Source organism: Bemisia tabaci, chromosome 6 (assembly GCF_918797505.1).
Source record: "Bemisia tabaci chromosome 6, PGI_BMITA_v3".
NCBI lineage: Eukaryota > Metazoa > Arthropoda > Insecta > Hemiptera > Aleyrodidae > Bemisia > Bemisia tabaci.
The window spans coordinates 35,794,328-35,814,990 of record NC_092798.1 but is presented as its reverse complement, the minus strand read 5'-3'; the positions used below and the strand labels follow the sequence as shown (position 1 = coordinate 35,814,990).

General features: G+C 40.3%; 1 protein-coding gene across 1 annotated transcript in view; it reads right to left on the bottom strand.

Annotated features, from left to right (window-relative positions):
* LOC109042988 (discoidin domain-containing receptor 2) overlaps nt 1–20,663 on the bottom strand; it is a 217,899-nt gene that overhangs the window by 56,827 nt on the left and 140,409 nt on the right. The window contains exon 6 of the mRNA XM_019059994.2: nt 11,158–11,297. Coding sequence (XP_018915539.2) covers nt 11,158–11,297 — 140 coding nt within the window. The remainder of the gene's footprint in view (nt 1–11,157; nt 11,298–20,663) is intronic.

The following is a 20,663-nucleotide window of genomic DNA, read 5'->3' as shown; positions in this document are numbered from 1 at the left end:
AATGTGTTGATAAGGCGCGTCATTAACTCGCACTTATCAACCCCTTTAGTTTTCATTTACAGAGATTTCAAAAAAGGCAAGCAGCACAACAAGAGAATTCACGATCCAACACTGCAAGGTCAACGACGCACCTTGACGAGACCGTGTATTGTGAATCTAGAAAGCTATTCGAACAAATTTAAGTTTTTTGATCTGCCTCAAGCAAAATCTTATCAGATTCTTGAAGAAAAGTGCTACGGAAAAATTTAAGCGAAGAAAGGAAAAATTCTGTCGAACTCCTAGAAGATAAAGTCGATTTAAAGGTATTTTGGGGCTAAAATACCCAAATCACCCGTATTATAAATCCCGTTATATTATTGAAAAGAAATTGACTCGATATAAATGCAATTGTATTAAATATGTCTTGATTTTGTTATTTTAAACGTCTTTTCATGCAAAGAAGCTCAACCATGTCCATGCTTTATTCATTCATGAATTGAAAGTAAGCAATCCACATCCCGAAAATCTACCGATTTGCCGTAAAAAATCGCAGAAACTTGATATACCAGGTCGATGTACCCACTCTTTGAATTTACCAATCAGTTTAGTGAGTGCACGTATGTGAAAGTCAAAATGCTATAGTCATTTTGGGTGCATTCATTTTTCATGAAACAATTGTAAGTAATTTCAATCCCGAAAAACCATAAATTTTCCGTATAAAATCGAAAAAATCAAAATATGTCGACTCCCTGACGTGAAAATTAAATTCTACGTGTGAAAATACTTATGTATCGATATGCTGAACAGAATGCCCGCCTCTCCTCGTAATTTACAAACCGTTCCTATACTCATCTCAAAATTTTTCTCAGAGCTTTGTGTTATTATCAGCTTCCATTTATAAACCCCGGTTTGATGGCCGAATCGGCTGCCCAAAAAGCAAGCCATTTTTGAAGGGCTCTATGAGAAATTCGTGATATTATCAGCTCTCAGGAAATCACCCCATGGGTAAAATTGCTGGTATAAATTTTCGAGTGCTTAAAATAATCGTATTCAAGAAACTAAGGCATTAAACTATGGAGTCAATTTCGTTTTAATAATATAACGGGATTTACTTGTCTTCAGGTCAAAACTCATACAAGGACGCCCCTTGCGAGAGGCTAATTTTTTATGATTTCACTCAATTTTTTCTCCTTTTTATAATTGAATTGCTTATCACATTCTGAGGTCAATCATATTAAATTGTAATTTATACATTTCTTTTCTTCCCCCTTCATTTTATTTTTTGTTTGGAGAAGTTTTGTTGATTTCTTCGGATTTCGAATACTGTAACTTCTCTTCTATTTGGCCGATTTTTATGAATGAGACCTCTTTTAATTCGTGTTTCAACGGAGAGTAAGGAAAAAATTGCTAAAAACTCGCGAAACAATTTTTTTGGAAAATTGGGCGAATCCTAGCGTGACGGTGAAATGGTTAATGAAGCGTAAGTAATTGGACGAGGGGCTGAGGATCCCGGCCTCGCTTGGCGACCGTCATTAGCTATTGTTCGTCGAGACGCCGATGCAGTGATCAGGAGCGTGAGGAAGAGAGGGGTAAGTGGATTCCTGTATGAGCCACGTTTAGCTAATGGTCTAATGAGTCTCGAGGCTCATCACAGATTGCACTTACACAGATTGCAATATCAGAGCACGGGTACCAACTTTTGAAAATCATAACAGCCGTGTGGAGATCTGTCAAAGCAACGTTTTGAACAAAACGGAGTGAGTGAAATTCTCATTCTTAAAGTGCCGAACTGGTCAGTCATCCTCGAATCAGTTCGCTTGATTCTGCTTATATATGCATATTTTAAATCAGCGCGCCCTACTCTTAGGCTTTTTTTAAGAAAACCAAGTAACGTAGACTCTTGGTATTCACTGCACATAAACTAGAGAGCCCCAGAATGAGAAACAACTTTAAATCATAATTATTGACGGATAAATAAACTTTTTACACGCTTTGGAAAATCTCAGAAGTTCGCGGTAGTCACTTTTCGGTAAGGAACTAAGGGACTCGGTTATTGTATCGAGCAGGGTTCGAAACGATCGCAAAGGCGGTATACTACGTATACGCGCCAATATGGTCCATTTTTAAACCATCTACCGGCGATAATTTCTATAACGACGATTAAGTAAACCGCGTTAAGCAGAAAAGAACCAAGCCACATCAGCTATTGCCAAAAATTGGCAAATGTAATTTTTTACATGCAAACGGATATGCGGACTCCTGTTGCAAATTTCAGTGAATTTTCTGCATGGTACGAAGCAAATCCCTTTAAATTTTCAAAGGAGACCGCTAAAAATCAATGCAGAGTGTGCTAACATTTCAAAATCATGAGTTAAAACGCTGACAATGCGAGTATAAATATTAAAGCCTAACAGAGCGGAGCGGCGTGCTGCCAGCGCGAGAGGCTTACTGGCGCCTACAAACCTAAGCGGATACTTCACGCATTGCACAATGCTTGAAGTATCCACTTAGGTTTGTAGGCGCCAATGCGCGTTTGGCGCTGGCCGCCCGCCCTCCGTGCGGCGGCGCCTGAAGCAACTATTTCACAACAGAGGTGTTGCACAGTATTATACGAAATTGAACGTTTTAAGAATGACAGTTATCCTTTAAAAGTACAGATCTTTCCTAGCAAAATAAATCAAGATACTTATCGTACACAGGAAAAATCTAAGAGCCTTTAGCTGAGGCAAATATAGAGGTTTATCCGGTTCAGGTATAACAAGGTGGGAATTTCTTGAAAGATAATTAAGTCCTGTTACACCAAAGAGGTGTAGAGAGTTTTAGTGAATTTTGTCTCATGGAATTGATGCTCCCCCATTTTTACCAAAACTCTCAACAATATATTATCCTTCGTTGGACTAAACAGACAAAACAAAAAAACAAGCAAACCCTCATTCTTCCAAGACATTACATATTTTCATCCAAACATGTCGTGAGCAATTGTCGTTTGTATTCACATGTGGGCCAATTAACTTTGGGTCTCAACTGGCACGTGGACCAAAATTCCCGTGCCGAAAAAACGCGTAGACGTAAATTACTGGAAGAAATAGGTGCGCGGACAAAAAATCGTCGACGAAATGTCCTATAACCAAGGGTTGTTGTTTCGAGGTGCCTGAGTTGGTAGATTTTTAGTGTGAGTTATGAGTTAAAGTTACTAATATTCCTGATTAAAAATTTGACGTTGATTGAAGAACTTTTCGATTTTTAACACGAGTTCAACTTCTTTTCATAAGTTCTACATATACTATATGTGTTTGTATTCAATATCATTCAAATGTAAATTCAGAGTTTCTCCTTTAAACTATTTTTGTATCTAATTTTTTTTTCTTTCCAACTTTTGTCATTTTACTTACATACTCATTTACTCGTACCTGATACCTGCACTTCACTCCCGTTAGATCTTATTTTATTCAAAGTCTAATAATGACCAATGTACCCAGGACATCTGCTCAATTAACATTTTTGTGCTACTACCTTATATTCTCCGTATTCATTTTCCCTTCGTATTTCCTCTATTCCTCACTCTTTTCCCTCTGCCCTCTCTTCCAGGCGCCTCGTTTCATCTGCGCTAATGGAACAGTATCGTGGCATTATGCAAGTGATACAGTGCGACAAAAGCGGGAAGAATGCAAGGTGACGAAACTAGACGGTGAACAAAAGTCATGAGCCACCGATAACACACGAAAGATTGAGAGGCGTCGGTATCACGCTACCTCAGATCCAGTTGGTTTGACCTCCCCAATCAATCAGCAATCCGCAATTTAACTCCGTGAACGAGATCCCAAAGTTCTTGCGAGCTTTGCACTATTTCGCGAAGTGTTCGAAGTTCGAAACATGGGGCGAGTGTTACAGTCACTCGCGCTTCTCACTATAATCTCCATCGGTTATTCCGCCACCGCAGTGAAAGTATTGAGAGCAAAGTCGTGTCTGGTGAATAGAGACTGTTCGGGGGGGCTAATTTGTCGGAAAGGGATCTGCATACGCGGGAAAACCATAGGCGAGCGCTGCGAAATCAACTATGCATCCGACGTTCGAAACGTGGAATCCGACTGCGCGGGGCATCTCGTGTGTTTCATCAACACTTGCGGGGTGAGCATTTGTCGGAAACCGCCCGTCGATCACAAGGAGGACGAGTGGTGTCGATGGGACGGCGATTGTGAGGGAGATCTCATCTGTCGCGACGATGTGTGTAGACGTGGACACGTCGCAGGGGAGAATTGTGTCGCGGGTGTGTACAGGACCAACGATGCGGATTGCGCGAAACACCATACTTGCGAGAGGGGTGTCTGCAGGAAGAATCGGTATAAATTGGAGGGTGAGCGGTGTTTTCACTTCGATGACTGTGTTTGGGATCTCGAGTGCAAGGGACCTGAAGAGTACACGACGTGCCAGAGAAGAGAGGTGGTTTTTTGATCGGAGGAGCGGATTCAGCATACCGTTGGAAATACAGGAAAGATTTTTGGTGAAGAAATTTCCAAGGCTGGAAGAATTTTCTAAGGGAGTTAGTGCAGTTTTTTGGACTTAAGCATTGATTAAAAATTTACTTTTGGAGTAATCCCATTGGCGGATCCAGCAAAGTGGCAACATTGTGCGTACTCCATTTAAATTTATGGGATTGTATCGATTCTTGGAGGGACCGGGTGCTTTAACAAGAATCGATTATTTAGCATAGGTTTAAATGGAGGAAATCCGGTGTTGCCAAATTCCTGGATCCGCCTCTGCACTGGAAAGAAAAAAAACACATTGGATCTAGAGTCCAGGCTCTTGAAAACATTGACAAGAAAAAATACTCTTGATTCAATCAGATTTAAGCTTAAATCAAAAGGAAATCAGCTCAAATTAAGAGGCTTGGTTCTTGATTTAAGCAAAAATCCGATTGAATCAAGAGTATTTTTTCTTGTCGATGTTTTTAAGAGTCTGTACTCCAGATCCAATGTGTTTTCTTCCAGTGTGATTGATCCGCCATGTAATTCCAGTGCATCGTGCACTGATACTCATTGGAGCTCATTTTTTTATTTTAATGATTATTGTTCCTGAAATTATTTTATTTTACCACATAATAGAGCATATTGTATTTACAAAAGTTTGCGTAAATCAGCCTTTTTATTTGAGCAAATGTCAAGTCCGACACAAACATTCTAAGACGGAGTCGATTCTTTTCAAAATTTATAATTGACGCTGATTCAGTGAAACTTCGCTCTCTCGCTTGTGAAGAATGCAATCACTCTCACTTGATTTAAACATGAATCATATAGTTAATTATCGATACGACCAGTCAATACCTTGATGCAAAGAAATTATGTACATGTTCAACTGTAACAGTTCGTGTTTGCTTCGCTCACTTGGCGTTGATTTTGTCACAAAAAACACAAGTGAACTGCCGATCAGGTTTGTGCTTATTAAATGCGCACCAATAATGCACAAAAAATATTTCAGAACATACAAAACAAATCTTTGATACGGAGCACTATAAACGAAGGACGATTCCACCCGAGTTTTCCAGAAGTTGAAGCGAGAATTCAGTACGTCCGACAACCGACATGAACCTACCTGGAAGATCTCCCAAGATCCGTCCCTCTCCATTCACGACTTGAGGTTAATTAAAAGAAGAAAAAATTGTAAAATAACTTTGTTCTATTCTTTTAAGCATCATAGATATATTTATTCTCCCCCCTCATCCACTCTCTCTCCGTTTCCGAAAGCTCAATCAACTCATTCACTTTGTATCCGGAAAAAAAAAAAAAAAAAAAAAAAAAAAAAAAACAAGCAGTGAACTCCAACACAATGTGTTGATAAGGCGCGTCATTAACTCGCACTTATCAACCCCTTTAGTTTTCATTTACAGAGATTTCAAAAAAGGCAAGCAGCACAACAAGAGAATTCACGATCCAACACTGCAAGGTCAACGACGCACCTTGACGAGACCGTGTATTGTGAATCTAGAAAGCTATTCGAACAAATTTAAGTTTTTTGATCTGCCTCAAGCAAAATCTTATCAGATTCTTGAAGAAAAGTGCTACGGAAAAATTTAAGCGAAGAAAGGAAAAATTCTGTCGAACTCCTAGAAGATAAAGTCGATTTAAAGGTATTTTGGGGCTAAAATACCCAAATCACCCGTATTATAAATCCCGTTATATTATTGAAAAGAAATTGACTCGATATAAATGCAATTGTATTAAATATGTCTTGATTTTGTTATTTTAAACGTCTTTTCATGCAAAGAAGCTCAACCATGTCCATGCTTTATTCATTCATGAATTGAAAGTAAGCAATCCACATCCCGAAAATCTACCGATTTGCCGTAAAAAATCGCAGAAACTTGATATACCAGGTCGATGTACCCACTCTTTGAATTTACCAATCAGTTTAGTGAGTGCACGTATGTGAAAGTCAAAATGCTATAGTCATTTTGGGTGCATTCATTTTTCATGAAACAATTGTAAGTAATTTCAATCCCGAAAAACCATAAATTTTCCGTATAAAATCGAAAAAATCAAAATATGTCGACTCCCTGACGTGAAAATTAAATTCTACGTGTGAAAATACTTATGTATCGATATGCTGAACAGAATGCCCGCCTCTCCTCGTAATTTACAAACCGTTCCTATACTCATCTCAAAATTTTTCTCAGAGCTTTGTGTTATTATCAGCTTCCATTTATAAACCCCGGTTTGATGGCCGAATCGGCTGCCCAAAAAGCAAGCCATTTTTGAAGGGCTCTATGAGAAATTCGTGATATTATCAGCTCTCAGGAAATCACCCCATGGGTAAAATTGCTGGTATAAATTTTCGAGTGCTTAAAATAATCGTATTCAAGAAACTAAGGCATTAAACTATGGAGTCAATTTCGTTTTAATAATATAACGGGATTTACTTGTCTTCAGGTCAAAACTCATACAAGGACGCCCCTTGCGAGAGGCTAATTTTTTATGATTTCACTCAATTTTTTCTCCTTTTTATAATTGAATTGCTTATCACATTCTGAGGTCAATCATATTAAATTGTAATTTATACATTTCTTTTCTTCCCCCTTCATTTTATTTTTTGTTTGGAGAAGTTTTGTTGATTTCTTCGGATTTCGAATACTGTAACTTCTCTTCTATTTGGCCGATTTTTATGAATGAGACCTCTTTTAATTCGTGTTTCAACGGAGAGTAAGGAAAAAATTGCTAAAAACTCGCGAAACAATTTTTTTGGAAAATTGGGCGAATCCTAGCGTGACGGTGAAATGGTTAATGAAGCGTAAGTAATTGGACGAGGGGCTGAGGATCCCGGCCTCGCTTGGCGACCGTCATTAGCTATTGTTCGTCGAGACGCCGATGCAGTGATCAGGAGCGTGAGGAAGAGAGGGGTAAGTGGATTCCTGTATGAGCCACGTTTAGCTAATGGTCTAATGAGTCTCGAGGCTCATCACAGATTGCACTTACACAGATTGCAATATCAGAGCACGGGTACCAACTTTTGAAAATCATAACAGCCGTGTGGAGATCTGTCAAAGCAACGTTTTGAACAAAACGGAGTGAGTGAAATTCTCATTCTTAAAGTGCCGAACTGGTCAGTCATCCTCGAATCAGTTCGCTTGATTCTGCTTATATATGCATATTTTAAATCAGCGCGCCCTACTCTTAGGCTTTTTTTAAGAAAACCAAGTAACGTAGACTCTTGGTATTCACTGCACATAAACTAGAGAGCCCCAGAATGAGAAACAACTTTAAATCATAATTATTGACGGATAAATAAACTTTTTACACGCTTTGGAAAATCTCAGAAGTTCGCGGTAGTCACTTTTCGGTAAGGAACTAAGGGACTCGGTTATTGTATCGAGCAGGGTTCGAAACGATCGCAAAGGCGGTATACTACGTATACGCGCCAAAAAAAATTAACGATAATTAATGAAGTTTGGTAAAGTGTTGACATGGGCCCACGTCCCTATGAACCACGAATCGCTTAATCATTTTGAACTCCTATTACGATACGAGCGGACCTGGAAACCTGCTCTCAGACGCGAGCCAATCATGAATACACACCATGAATTAGATATGTCCTGGGTGTATTGCGGTCGATCTGCGCTCTATCTCGTATCGTTAACACCGTATGCAAATAAAGGTGTAATAGGCGGCTGAATGGGTGATCCAACCATGAGTGCGGTGCTTCGGATGGAGCTTAACGCGTCACCCGCGCAGGACGAATTTGATTAATAGTTGCGGGTCAAACCCTGATTTCAGCCTCATTCTTCGAACCTGATGGCTGAGAAAAGGGAGTTACATCATGTGTGGTGAAGGAATCTAATGAGATCATGTACTTATCTTATTTCCTCCTATTAGAGTGGTTATTAAGATAAACTGGAAAAAAAATCCACGTTGGATCTAGAGTCCAGACTCTTGAAAACATTGACAAGAAAAAGGACTCATGATTCAATCAGATTTAAGCTTAAATCAAAAGGAAATCTGCTCAAATTAAGATGCTTGGTTCTTGATTTAAGCTTAAATCTGATTGAATCAAGAGTATTTTTTCTTGTCGATGTTTTTAAGAGTCTGGACTCCAGATCCAATGTGTTCCCCCCCCCCCCCCAGTGTATTAAATGTGCATTAAACAAATGAAAGATAACCTTTCACATCTTATTATTTGACTAAGTGTCGGGGAATACCTATCACCATCATGAGACTGAATTTTGCCCTCAGGAACTCCGATATTCTTGGATCATATGAAGAATAACGTATGTGCCATTAGTTTCCCTAGTTAGCTAGAACTCGTATACGAGTTCTGGCTCTACTGTAAAAACATTCATGTGCATTAAGAAAGTAGTGCCACATACGTTGTTTCTAAATTGAGGGAGGAATGGTAGTTCCTAATTGCTAAATGTATTTCAAATAGTCGATCGATCGATCGGACTACATTTTGGACGGAAGAACTACTAGCAATGCACTCTCTGAAAAACTGGAGTAATTCGATTTCATACTATTTTTCACGAGTCAATGCAATATTAGGGTGACGTCATGTTGATATCAGTAGGCAGACAGTACGTAAACATTGAGTAACATGAAAACAATATATCATTAGGTGTTACACGTTCTTTTTCATTTGATTCATTTTCACGTAGTTTCTTTCAGCATAAATACGTGCAATTTTGAGTATTGCAGCGCGAATGTACATCGAAATAAAAATAAAATTTAAGTAAAACAACCAAGAAACAAGTGCAACTATCTGGAGCGCGTGGGCTCCGTCGGACTTGCCACGCGCAGTCAATCATAAATCACCAACAGCGCGGTGCTCGCTATTCCTAACACCCTAACCGCTAATTAATGTTTTGTATTTTTAACCAGCTGCAGATTTACGAGCTGCAGATCTGGAGAACGCAGCTTACGAAACCCAGTTCTCGCTGTAAAAGCGTCTTTTCGCGGCAGCAGTTTAACCGCACTGATTTACGATGTTATGATTGGCCGGAATTTCGCGCGCGCTCGCTTTTGATCTGAGCAACTTGTTCGGACGCTGGAACGTGCTCCGGAAATTTGCGTTTTAATACGATTTGATAACGGGCAGGTTTCCTTACGGTTACCAACCGGACGTAGTTTTCTTGGTGTGTAAAAAGGGGTTCCTATATGTACTGCTCTGCTAAGGAAAAACGCCGTATGAACATTCAGGCGTTGCCAAATTTCTTTTGATAAAACACACATTTCCTGGTAAACTTATGAATATTTTTCTTCCAATTGTTCAGATAATTTTGTTTGCAATTTCACCTAAAGCTCTTGAAAATTTGGTTATAGGACATTTCGTCAACGATTTTTTGTCCGCGCTCCTGTTTTTTCCAGTAATTTACGTCCACGCGTTTTTTCGGCACGGGAGTTTTGGTCCACGCACTAGTTGAGACCCAAAGTTATTTGACCCACATGTAAATACAAACGACAATTGCTCATGACGTTTTTGGATAAAAATGTATAATGTCTTGGAAGAATGAGGGTTTGCTTGTTTTTTTTTTTTTGTTTTGTCTATTTGGTCCAATGGAGACAATATATAGTTGAGAGTTTTGGTAAAAATGGGGGAGCGTCAATTCCATGAGACAAAATTCACTAAAACTCTCTACACCTCTTTGGTGTAACAGGACTTAATTATCTTTCAAGAAATTCCCACCCTGTTATACCTGAACCGGACAAACCTCTAGATTTGCCTCAGCTAGAGGCTCTTAGATTTTCCTGTGTACGATAAGTAGCTTGGTTTATTTTGCGAGGAAATATCTGTACTGTTAAAGGATGCCTGTCATTCTCAATACATTCAATTTCGTATAGTACTGTGTAACACCTCTGTTGTGAAACAGTTGCTTCAGGCGCTGCCGCATGGCGGGCAGGCGGCCAGCGCATTGGCGCCTACAAACCTAAGTGGATACTTCAAGCATTGTGCAATGCGTGAAGTATCAACTTAGGTTTGTAGGCGCCAGAGAGCCTCTCGCGCTGGCAGCACGCCGCTCCGCCCTGTTAGGCTTTAATATTTATACTCGCATAGTCAGCGTTTTTTAACTCATGATTTTGAAATGTTTGCACACTCTGCATTGATTATTCTCATTTAGTCATGACTCGTAGATAAGCTCCACCAGAGTCTTTGGAATTTCGACAGGTGAAAACTTCGACCCTTCCAGCTCCATCACTCCACACTTGAAATTACTCTCACGTGTATTTATATTAAACAAAAAAGGGCTCTTTTTGTACGTTTGTCGCAGAAAAATGACATTGATAGTTTTTTGAGGGCCACTTCAATCACCTCTGCTCCCCTCTGAGAGCTAACCTCCAGTGTTACAACTTTAACAGGTGCTCTGGGTGCATTCTAGCAAGAGGTTAAGTTGTTTCGTTATCTTCAGTTCCAATTAGCCCAAAAGTGTAATGGGACGTATTTCTGGCGAATGGAACTATGTGCATTTTGGCGTGAGCCCTGTTATGCATATGTTTTTTATTGGTCTCAGGGCTCATGTCTTTATGCACATGGTTCTGTTTAACAGAAATTCTTCCCATAATACTTTGAAATCAAGTGTTTGGGACCTCCTTGTTCCAAAACAAAGCAACTGGGAATATCGTCTAAGAGCGGTTGAATCTTAGCGCAGAGGTGATGGAACTGACTCTGAGTTTGTTGAAAGTAGGAAGTTAACCTTACCTGAACGTTTTTGGAGTACAAATTGTTTGAATGCAGATACATGGCAGAGAAATTCCTCATCCTATCAAATTCAAACACCATCTCCAGAGGACGCCCAGCATTGCCAGTGGAATCGTTTCGCCAGCCAACCCACTCGTAACCTGAAAGGAACAAGAAATAATGAGTCATAAAGATATTAATGGAATAGGCAAACACCTAAAAAAAAATTCAATGGAATTCTGACGATAAGCAATAACAAACATATTTGTCACAACGATAATTTCATGGCGAATAGGAAACTTTTACTACACACAATTGAACCGCGTATAACAGTAAGACACCAAGTCTTATCAGCCATCACCAAATTTCATCGCACAATTTATTTTTTTTTCAGGAGGACGGTTATATAGAATATTTTGAAAATATTAGGGAAAATCTCTCACGCCACAGAAAAAATTCCCTGATATTTTCAAAAAAATGCGCACTCTTTTGTGAAAAAATAAATCGTCCGATGAAATTTGGTCATGGCTGACGTGACTTGGCTTATTCTTATTTAATGCAGTCCAACTAATATTGTACGATATAGCACCAAAACATAGCCCAAATATACGAATTAATGAGGAGGGAATTAGAACATGGGAAACAAGACTTGTTTACCCATGTTTTAACTCCCTCCTTATTTATACTAATATTCTACTGGACGCAAGAAGTAGCTTCCTTCCCAAAACGAGAAGCAGGCAAGAAAACGGTTTTCTTGGCCTCAATGAATCCGATTTTTCTCAGTGTTGAAGAATTCAAGCTACATATTAACACGGAAAAACAATTCCGGCCATGGAAGCCGTACTTACGGGTTGTATAAACATAACGTCCGCGTTCCGGGCTCAAAGGCCGAAAGTTCCGTGCGCAGCATCCGGAGCAGTCGAAGTTACGGCTCCAGCACCCGGAACATTCGGGCTCAGAGCCCGGAACGGACAAATTGTCTATTTAGCCCGTAACTTTTTTTCATTGTACTAAATCAGTCATCGGCGAATTGCGAGCTATTACACTTGCCCGGGTGCGATGAACAAGAGCCAGCCGTAAATAATAACAATAATCGCGTCGGAAAGGACCGTGACTCATAAGCGGGTACTCGGGGAGTAGTGAAAGTACGGCACGTAATTGAGGGGGTGGGTGGGTGGGGGCGGTGGTGTGTGGTGGTCCGCGCCTTCTGATTGATCCGACCAATTAGAACTGATTGGTCAAGTGCATGCAAACTGTCAAGCGAAAGCCCTCTCTCGGAACCGCGGTCAACCGCCGCCGCCTTTGCCAAGTGGTGCGAATAAATGATCAACCACGGGTATCATCCGGACAGCGTTTAGGGGTCATCCCTAAATTACGTAATAAATTTAGATTTTTTGAGATTGTCGTCCCCTTTGATGCGCCATAGCGCCGTAATTGACTCCCCTATTAAATTATCTGGCGCTGACTCTGCAGACACAAAAATGTTGAAAAAATCCCTTCGAATATAATGAATCGTTTGGACTCGCTTCGCTATGATGCTCAGAGCATATTTTTCAAGTTCACCGAAAAGTATTGCAGCTGATAAAATGTGTCATGCAAAATGTGTAAAAAGTAGTCATGCAGTTTTTCACTGAACTTTCATGAAGAACAAACAGTGTGTGCTCGACCACAAACTCTGTGGTTCACCACATTCCGTGGATGATAATTTTGTCAAAGCACTGAATAATCAAAGTAGTTGGAGATGGCGGCCGAAAATATTTAGAAAAACTGTGAGAAATCGCACTAAATTAGTACTTAAACCCAATAAGCGTAATACCTCCAACCACCCTACAAAGCCCCATAACGCTACAATAACTCTTTGGCTAGACCCGCTGGAATGTAAAAAATAATAATGTATGGGACACACTTGAAATTTTTATTTATAACAAGTGCAAGTGAGTCTCATATATTATTATTTTTTACATATTGAACCTTTGTTGACTTCATAAGTGTTTCTACTAGCTGAAATGTAATGTAGAATTGGACGCTTTTTAAGACGAAACCTAGACTTTAGCTCTTGTAGACAAGTAGATGACTATTCGCTCATGGTAGTAGTGCTTCTTGCCTAGCTGCAAACTGAAGGCGTCTCCCTTTATCCTTCATAATCGGTGATAATCATTGTCAGTCAAGTTTAAAAATTTTCAACAAGTGACACGAGTATTTAAACAAAATTGATGGAAAACGTTTAGTTCAAAAATCAAAGCTGTTAAACAGGTTTTCTCTGCAGGATGAAACAAGTTTTGCAATCCTCAACAGCACTGCCGTTTTGTCACCCTGTGCTTTCCAAATGTAATTTTAATTATTCACCACGTTAATGCACTCTATGAATTTTTTCGTCCTTAATTTTTTCAATTTCAGTTAAAACCAGGGACGGATTTACCTACTTGCCGCCCATGGACCGCCTGTATTTTGCCGCCCCCTTTTCATTCGTTTTGAAACATCAATTAAAACCATCAAGTGAACGTGCCGGAGGGGGGGGGGGTGCATAAGACGCATTTATTCGTGTTGGGCACATTTTTTGTGAAAGCCGTGTCAACACTAGCAAAATTTCACGGAATTTTGCGCGGAAGTTAAGTTCCGTACACTTATTTCTCTGTGGATCAGGCCATCCATTTATAAGAAATGAACGAAAAAATTATGAAAAAATAAACATAAATGTGATTTAATAATTTTAACCTCCGCCGCCGCGACGCGCTGAACGCACTGTGTTTGATGCAATCCATGAAGTATTCATGCAGTCTTGTAGGCGCTATATGCGTTTCTCGCCAACCGCTGCTGACCGCACTACGTTTGACGCAATGCGTGAAGTATCCATGCAGTCTTGTAGGCGCTATGCGTTTCACGCCGACGGCTGCTGACCGCACTGTGTTTGACGCAGCAATGCGTGAAGTATTCATGCAGTCTTGTAGGCGCTAATATGTGTTACATGCCGACCGCTGCGCCGAGGGTTTCTTCCTTTCATCTTAGAGTCTTCGTCATCATTGCTCTCGGCGCCGCGACACTCCAGGTCAAATTGCGTGTTTGGTTTCTCTTTAAATCGACTAATTAAAGGTGTTATCTCTTGTATCACGTAAAGACGACAAAATTAGAAATTACTATACTCTCTAGAGATGAGAGATTTTGTCGCCGTTTACATTTTTCTGAGTCCGATTTTTTTTTATTCCTATATTTTAAAAAATTGCAAAATTTGCCGCCCCCTAAATTTGCCGCCATGAGCCGCGGCCCATGTGCATGGCTACCCCCTAAATCCGACCCTGGTAAAAACTCATTTGAATTCGGTAGTTGCGCGTACATGACTGATAAAACTGAGGTGAAAGGGCCCTGTTACACTGACTGACATCTAATAGCTGTCTGGTTAACACTGCTAAAAATCTATTGTCGGTCAACACGAGCATGTATGGTTAGACATTCCCTTTATGCTATTCGCTTTTTTGGATCATGCACGTTTGAGCGAGGATTGACAACAGTGTTTCGTGAGCAGTAACTTTGGTCAATGGTCTTTGTTGTGGTCAATCATGCTGATCGCCTGACAGTCCACACCATAACGAAAGCTTGCATAGTTTCGATGAATTGCACAGTACACGCACTTAGATGAACTCGTGACTTGATGTGGGAATGCAATCATTCCCCTTTGAGTCCTTTGTCTTTGACGAGTTAGCGTACGCCCCTTCTTCCCGGAATTCAAAAAGTTCTCGGACCGTGTTAGTCTCGATTCTCTCCAAGTTTTCAAAGTAGGGCAAGAGAGTAACGGCGAAAGTGATGCGTTCCAAAGGACCGATAGATAATGAATAGACCGATTGATTCGTGAAGTTTTGGAAAAGATACGATGAACATCTTCTATTTATTACTCATTACGTCTCACACTTTTACATACATATCAAGCCGCTACCTCAGTGCACTAGAGCGCTCTGCGACTCCAAATCGCCATCGGAATCGATCCTCCCATAAATCATCGGGCAGATTACACCGTCTGATCTCCCCCTCCACTCCCTCCCGCCAACCTTTTACTGGACGTCCACGCCGCCTTCTTCCGGGAGGAACCCAATCAAATACCTTTCCGGGCAACCTACTATCTGCCATTCTCCGCACATATCCATACCAAACCAGCTGCCTGGTTTTGATATCGTGCACAATATCTTCCTCAACTCCCATTATTTCACGCACTCGTTCATTACGAACGCGCTCTCTCCGCGAGATCCCTGCAGACCTTCGCCAAAAGTCCATTTCGGTTGCTCGTAAGATATCCTCGGATCTTTTCTTCAATTGCCAGACTTCACTCCCGTACGTAATACCGTACGTCTCACACTTTTTCTTTGCCAATAAGCGCCCCTGGAGTTCCCTCATCTAAATAATCAAGGCACCCCGAGTGCAACTCCATCCTTTGCATAGTTTTTGAAAAAAAAAAAAGCTGAGGAAAAAGTTCGATTTTAGGTTGTAATTTTTCTCTCCCAAAATTTCCAGATTGTGATGCACACTCATTCACTATTCTAGCCTAAAAATGCAGCAAGCCACCCACAGCCCCAATCTATTCTTTCGAACACTAGATTGAGTTTTTCATGGAAATTTCTTCATCTGCTTCCTCGACTAAACAAGGCAAAAAAGACAATTTTCTTAATAATTGTGTGCAGATCTGTGAAAACTAAGGGATCTTATCTTCCAAGCGAAATTTTTTTTCAACTTTTTGTGAATGCACGGACGAGGAAATTCTTGAAAGTTTGGGTCAGGTACGAACCCGAAAGCTCAAAAATTGAAAGAGATACGGGTCCTGAAGCTCCAAAACCAAAATTCTTACGCTGTAGAAAAATTTGGTAACAGTTTTTGAGAAAAGCTGAAGAAAATTTTTCTCCCGGAAGAGGAGGTACCTTTCCTCAGATCCGGTCACAATTTCGCCTCCGTAGATTAAATGGTTTGCATTTTGCAAAAGGGAACCAAGCGCATTCCAATGCCGCTAAGATTGTGCAACTTTCTTTACCTTGCCAATATAAACTAAGTTTCTAAACAAATTGTATCTTTACTCTCAATAAACTATAAATTCATGACGAAAATTACCATTGTAAATTTAATATTTTGCATAGTTTCAGTATTTTGTTGCGAAGAATGTAAATTGTATAATCCTAGCAACATTGGAATACTCTTGGTTCCTTTTTGCAAAATGCAGCCCAAATACCTTTTCTCCGAAGACTGTAACATCGTTATTTTAAAGTAAACCATCGTAAATTCTATTAATACTTATTGAATTTGAATACAGAGAAAAGGCTTCGCGGGCGACATTTTACCGAGAAAAAGCACTCAAGTTGTGCGGATCCGTTCCCCGAAAAAGACGAGAACAACGAAGGCATTCCACAAATATTCCACCTCGGACTAATGAAAAACTTTCCACTAAATCCAAGTTCAGAGCCCCCGGGGGAGCATCGACTGCCCGCACGCAAAGTTCGGAGCTTTAAAGTTTAACCATTACGCGCCGAACTCGAGAACTCGAACTTCGCGAAAGCCCGATACTTCCACGCTGAGGAAAAAACCACATATGGATATTTATAGACGATGCCAAAATTCTTCAGATGAAATACAAAGTTTCCAGGACGTTTGTAAATATTTTCTTCCAAGCTTTTTAGAGAATTATCCCTACAATATGATCCATGGTATCTGAGAATTTCAAAAGAAAATTTGCATAATTCGTCGTTTCCCTCACGAGAGAACGTAACTATACTTCAATGTTGCCAAATTTTCCGTCCGATATTGCATTTTTACTTAGAGAATCTCGGATATTTTATACTGAAAATTTCACTAATTATTCCTCTGATCTCATTCAAAAATCAGAACAATTTTAGACGAAAATCCCTTAAGTACTTTCTTATAAACAAATTGATTGTTTGAGTCAATTTGACAACCTTGAAATGGAGTTACGTTCTTTCGTCCGGGAGACGCCGCATTTTCCTCACAAATCGATATTTTATAGGAGGAAATTCGGCAACTTTCGAATATCCATACGGCGTTTTTCCTCGGAATTTACGTAGCGGGGTCGCCGACGATTATTTTTCCATTCATCATTGAGGTGTGGGATGGGGACTGTGGGGAGGGGGCGAAATCGGACACTTTAAATTTTGAAAAAAAAAACGCCATTTAAAAAGGAAAACAGCTAATGTATAAACATGGTCGTCGCGTCGGGGGCGCGCGAGCGCTTTGAAGAGACGCTCATGAAAAATGCAACAGTTTTCCCGATCCTTTTCCCCCATTTACGCCCTGGTACCTTCCCCCCCCTGGGGGGGTCTCCCCCTATTTTCTCGGTTCGCCATGACCGGAGTTGAAGTGCAGATCACTTAAGCAAATGACGCGTACTTGGCCCCCGAGAACGCTTATAATTCCCTTTTTTTGCAGCAGCTTCCACGGGAGCGTTTTTTCCTTCCTTTCTGACTAGGACTTTTTAGCTTGGCGCACAGTGGGTCGAGAGAATTCGCAGGTGTCTGAAATTTGCTGGATTCCGTGTTTAAATGGAAACTCCTGAGTGAACTGAACACGAGGATACCCTTGCTTCATGAATTGAATAATTATTAGAGAGATATGACAAAATGATCTAATCTACTAAAATGCGTGTGTTTAAATGGGAAATTCCGATGACGTCATTAGGCAGTGCATTTTCTCACACTGGGGGAAAAAAAAAAAAAAAACACACATTGGATCTAGAGTCCAGACTCTTAAAAACATCGACAAGAAAAAATACTCTTGATTCAATCAGATTTAAGCTTAAATCAAGAACCAAGCCTCTTAATTTGAGCGGATTTCCTTTTGATTTAAGCTTAAATCTGATTGAATCAAGAGTCCTTTTTCTTGTCAATGATTGCAAGAGTCTGGACTCTAGACCCGATGTGTTTTTTTTCCAGTGCACTTTTAAATCTATTTTAATACCATTTCCCATATTACAAAAAAAATTATAAAAAATACTGTGAAATCAGCTCTTTAAACACTTTTAGATGAAGCAATACAATATTAGCATGTAAATTCTCCATCGGAGAGGTCGGACATGAAATTGTTGACAATAACTGCAAATTTTCATGTTTATTCCGTCAAATTTCAAGGGGTGCCACTAGTAGAAAATTTCACTGGGAAACCAATGGAACCACTTTTAGAGCCCAAAGTTTTGAATAAACGGTGTTAAGCATTTAATGTTTCCAAATTTTGTCCGACCTCTCCTATCGACTCGATCCACTGTGCGGCAGGCGTTGGAAATCGAGACTCGTGCCCGGAGACACACCTTGAAGACCAAGAAAGCTTTTGACCCCTTTTCCACCCCAACCCCTTCCTCGTCGAACGAGAGGCGTGCACACACGTTACGGCGGATAATGTGTCAGCGTCCGCGGTGGGGAAGTCGCTGCGTTGTGCGGGAGGGATTTTATTTTTTCGTCGAGTTTTGCGAAGTACAAGATTTAGTCCTTAAGCGTGGGAGAAGAGGAGGAAAGGGATGGTTAGAGACTGACTTCATTGTGGTTTTTATGACGGAGTTTCTTCTCCATTTAAAGGGAGGAAACATGTGCGGATTTGGCTGTTTACTTCGGAGAAAAAGAAGAAGGAAAAAACTGCAGGGATCTCTTTTTTTAAATCGTGGTAGCAACCATTTAAAATTGTGTAAAATTGGCCGAGAAAAAAAACAAGGAAGAAATGGGGAATATCATGTGTATGAGAGAAATACCTATTATTCCAAATTTTAGGGTATCTCTTTCATGGATTTTTTTACTAAAAATATTTTAATAATTTTGAAATATAAAAATTGCCTTTCAAAATGCATGTTTGAAAGGATGAGTAAGCATACAAAAAATAAGGAAGAAATGGGGAATATCATGTGTATGAGAGAAATACATAGAAATACAATAAAAAGAATGTATCTAGTCCCGAAGACAATTGAGCATTGAATCAGGATAAGAGGTCCTTTGAAGTTTTTAATTCCAAATTTCGTCAAATTTAATAATACTTTTTCGGGAGAAATACTTGGCGCAATTTTACATCTTAGCAATCTGAGTGGTAGTGAAGGATTATTCGCATTCGCTAATCACTGGAAAAAATCTTATGAAAATAGGAGGAGCTATTCAACAAGGGTGCTTGATGGGTGTCTGTCTAGGCCCATCCAAAAGCGATGTTGCCGTATGTACCGTCTTCCGTCAGTAAATGGATTTGATCATTGAAGCTGATAGATAAAACGATATACAATGAAGACAAAGAAAAAATAGAGCGATCCTATTGGCGGAGGAGGGTGGTTACCTTAGACAAAGGAGGTAAGTAATGTACTAACTAGAGGCAAACCCACGAGAGACTCTTAAGTTAGTCCATCATTTCCCCCTTAATCAGTGACAACTACCTGTCCAATTTTATTCTTATCTTCTTCACTGGAAAAAAAACATTGGATCTAGAGTTCAGACTTTTGAAAACATCGACAAGAAAAAGTACTCTTGATTCAATCGGATTTAAGCTTAAATCAAGAACCAAGCCTCTTAATTTGAGCGGATTTCCTTTTGATCCAGGCAAAAATCTGATTGAATCAAGAGTATTTTTTCTTGTCAATGTTTTCAAGAGTCTGGACTCTAGATCCAATGTGTTTTTCTTCCAGTGTTTTTGTATAGTTTTGACTATCAATTTCAATAATTACCCCGCAGGCTCATCACAAATTGGGCATATCCCATTTCAGAAACCACTGTTTCAAATGTCTCCTAGCATACAGCACCTCCTCATCCGTCCAATTGTTCTCGTTGATTCGGATCCAAGCGCGGCAACACTATACCTCCGACTGGAGCGACTGAAATAACCTCGGGTCATAGACGTCGAGGTCCATAATTAGAGGGGGAGGTTTTGCATACGGATCGTTTGTTTAGAGCCAAGGAGCGGGGGCCGGGAGAGGGGATGATGCCTGGGTGTCTTATTCATAAATCACGGGTAACATGTGTAAACACGGGTAATTAGGGGGCTTCCGAGATGGCGAGATGGCGGTGACTCCTGGGCTGAGCTCGGAGCCGGAGGAGCGGGCTGCCGGAGTCAATCAGCGGCGGGGAGATCGCGATCCCGGGAAACCGTCTGTCTGCTCGCGCCTAATCGCGCCATCGCATGAAAAATATACGGAGCCCCTGTGCCCCGTCTGCCGCGCTAAGGAAAAACCCCGTATGAACCCTCAGGTGTTGCCAAGTGGACCGCGTTAAACAGAAAGGAACCAAGCCACATCAGCTAGAGTCCCTTTAAACTGAGAGTCAAGACAACACCCCCTTATGGAGTCACAAACGGGAATAAAGATTACAGAAATTGAACGTTTTTCGTAATCTTTGATCGGCTCATTCTTAAATTCCTTTCTCCGTTCCTCCTTTCATTCCGTTTGTTCCTTGTCGAACCCGAAATTCCTCGGTCTATTACAGATTATAATCTTTGCAATTGGTGAAAATGTAATCTTTATTCCCGTTAGTGACACTGTGAAGGCCTAAAATCCGGTTAACCAATCAGAAATGGATTCGCAT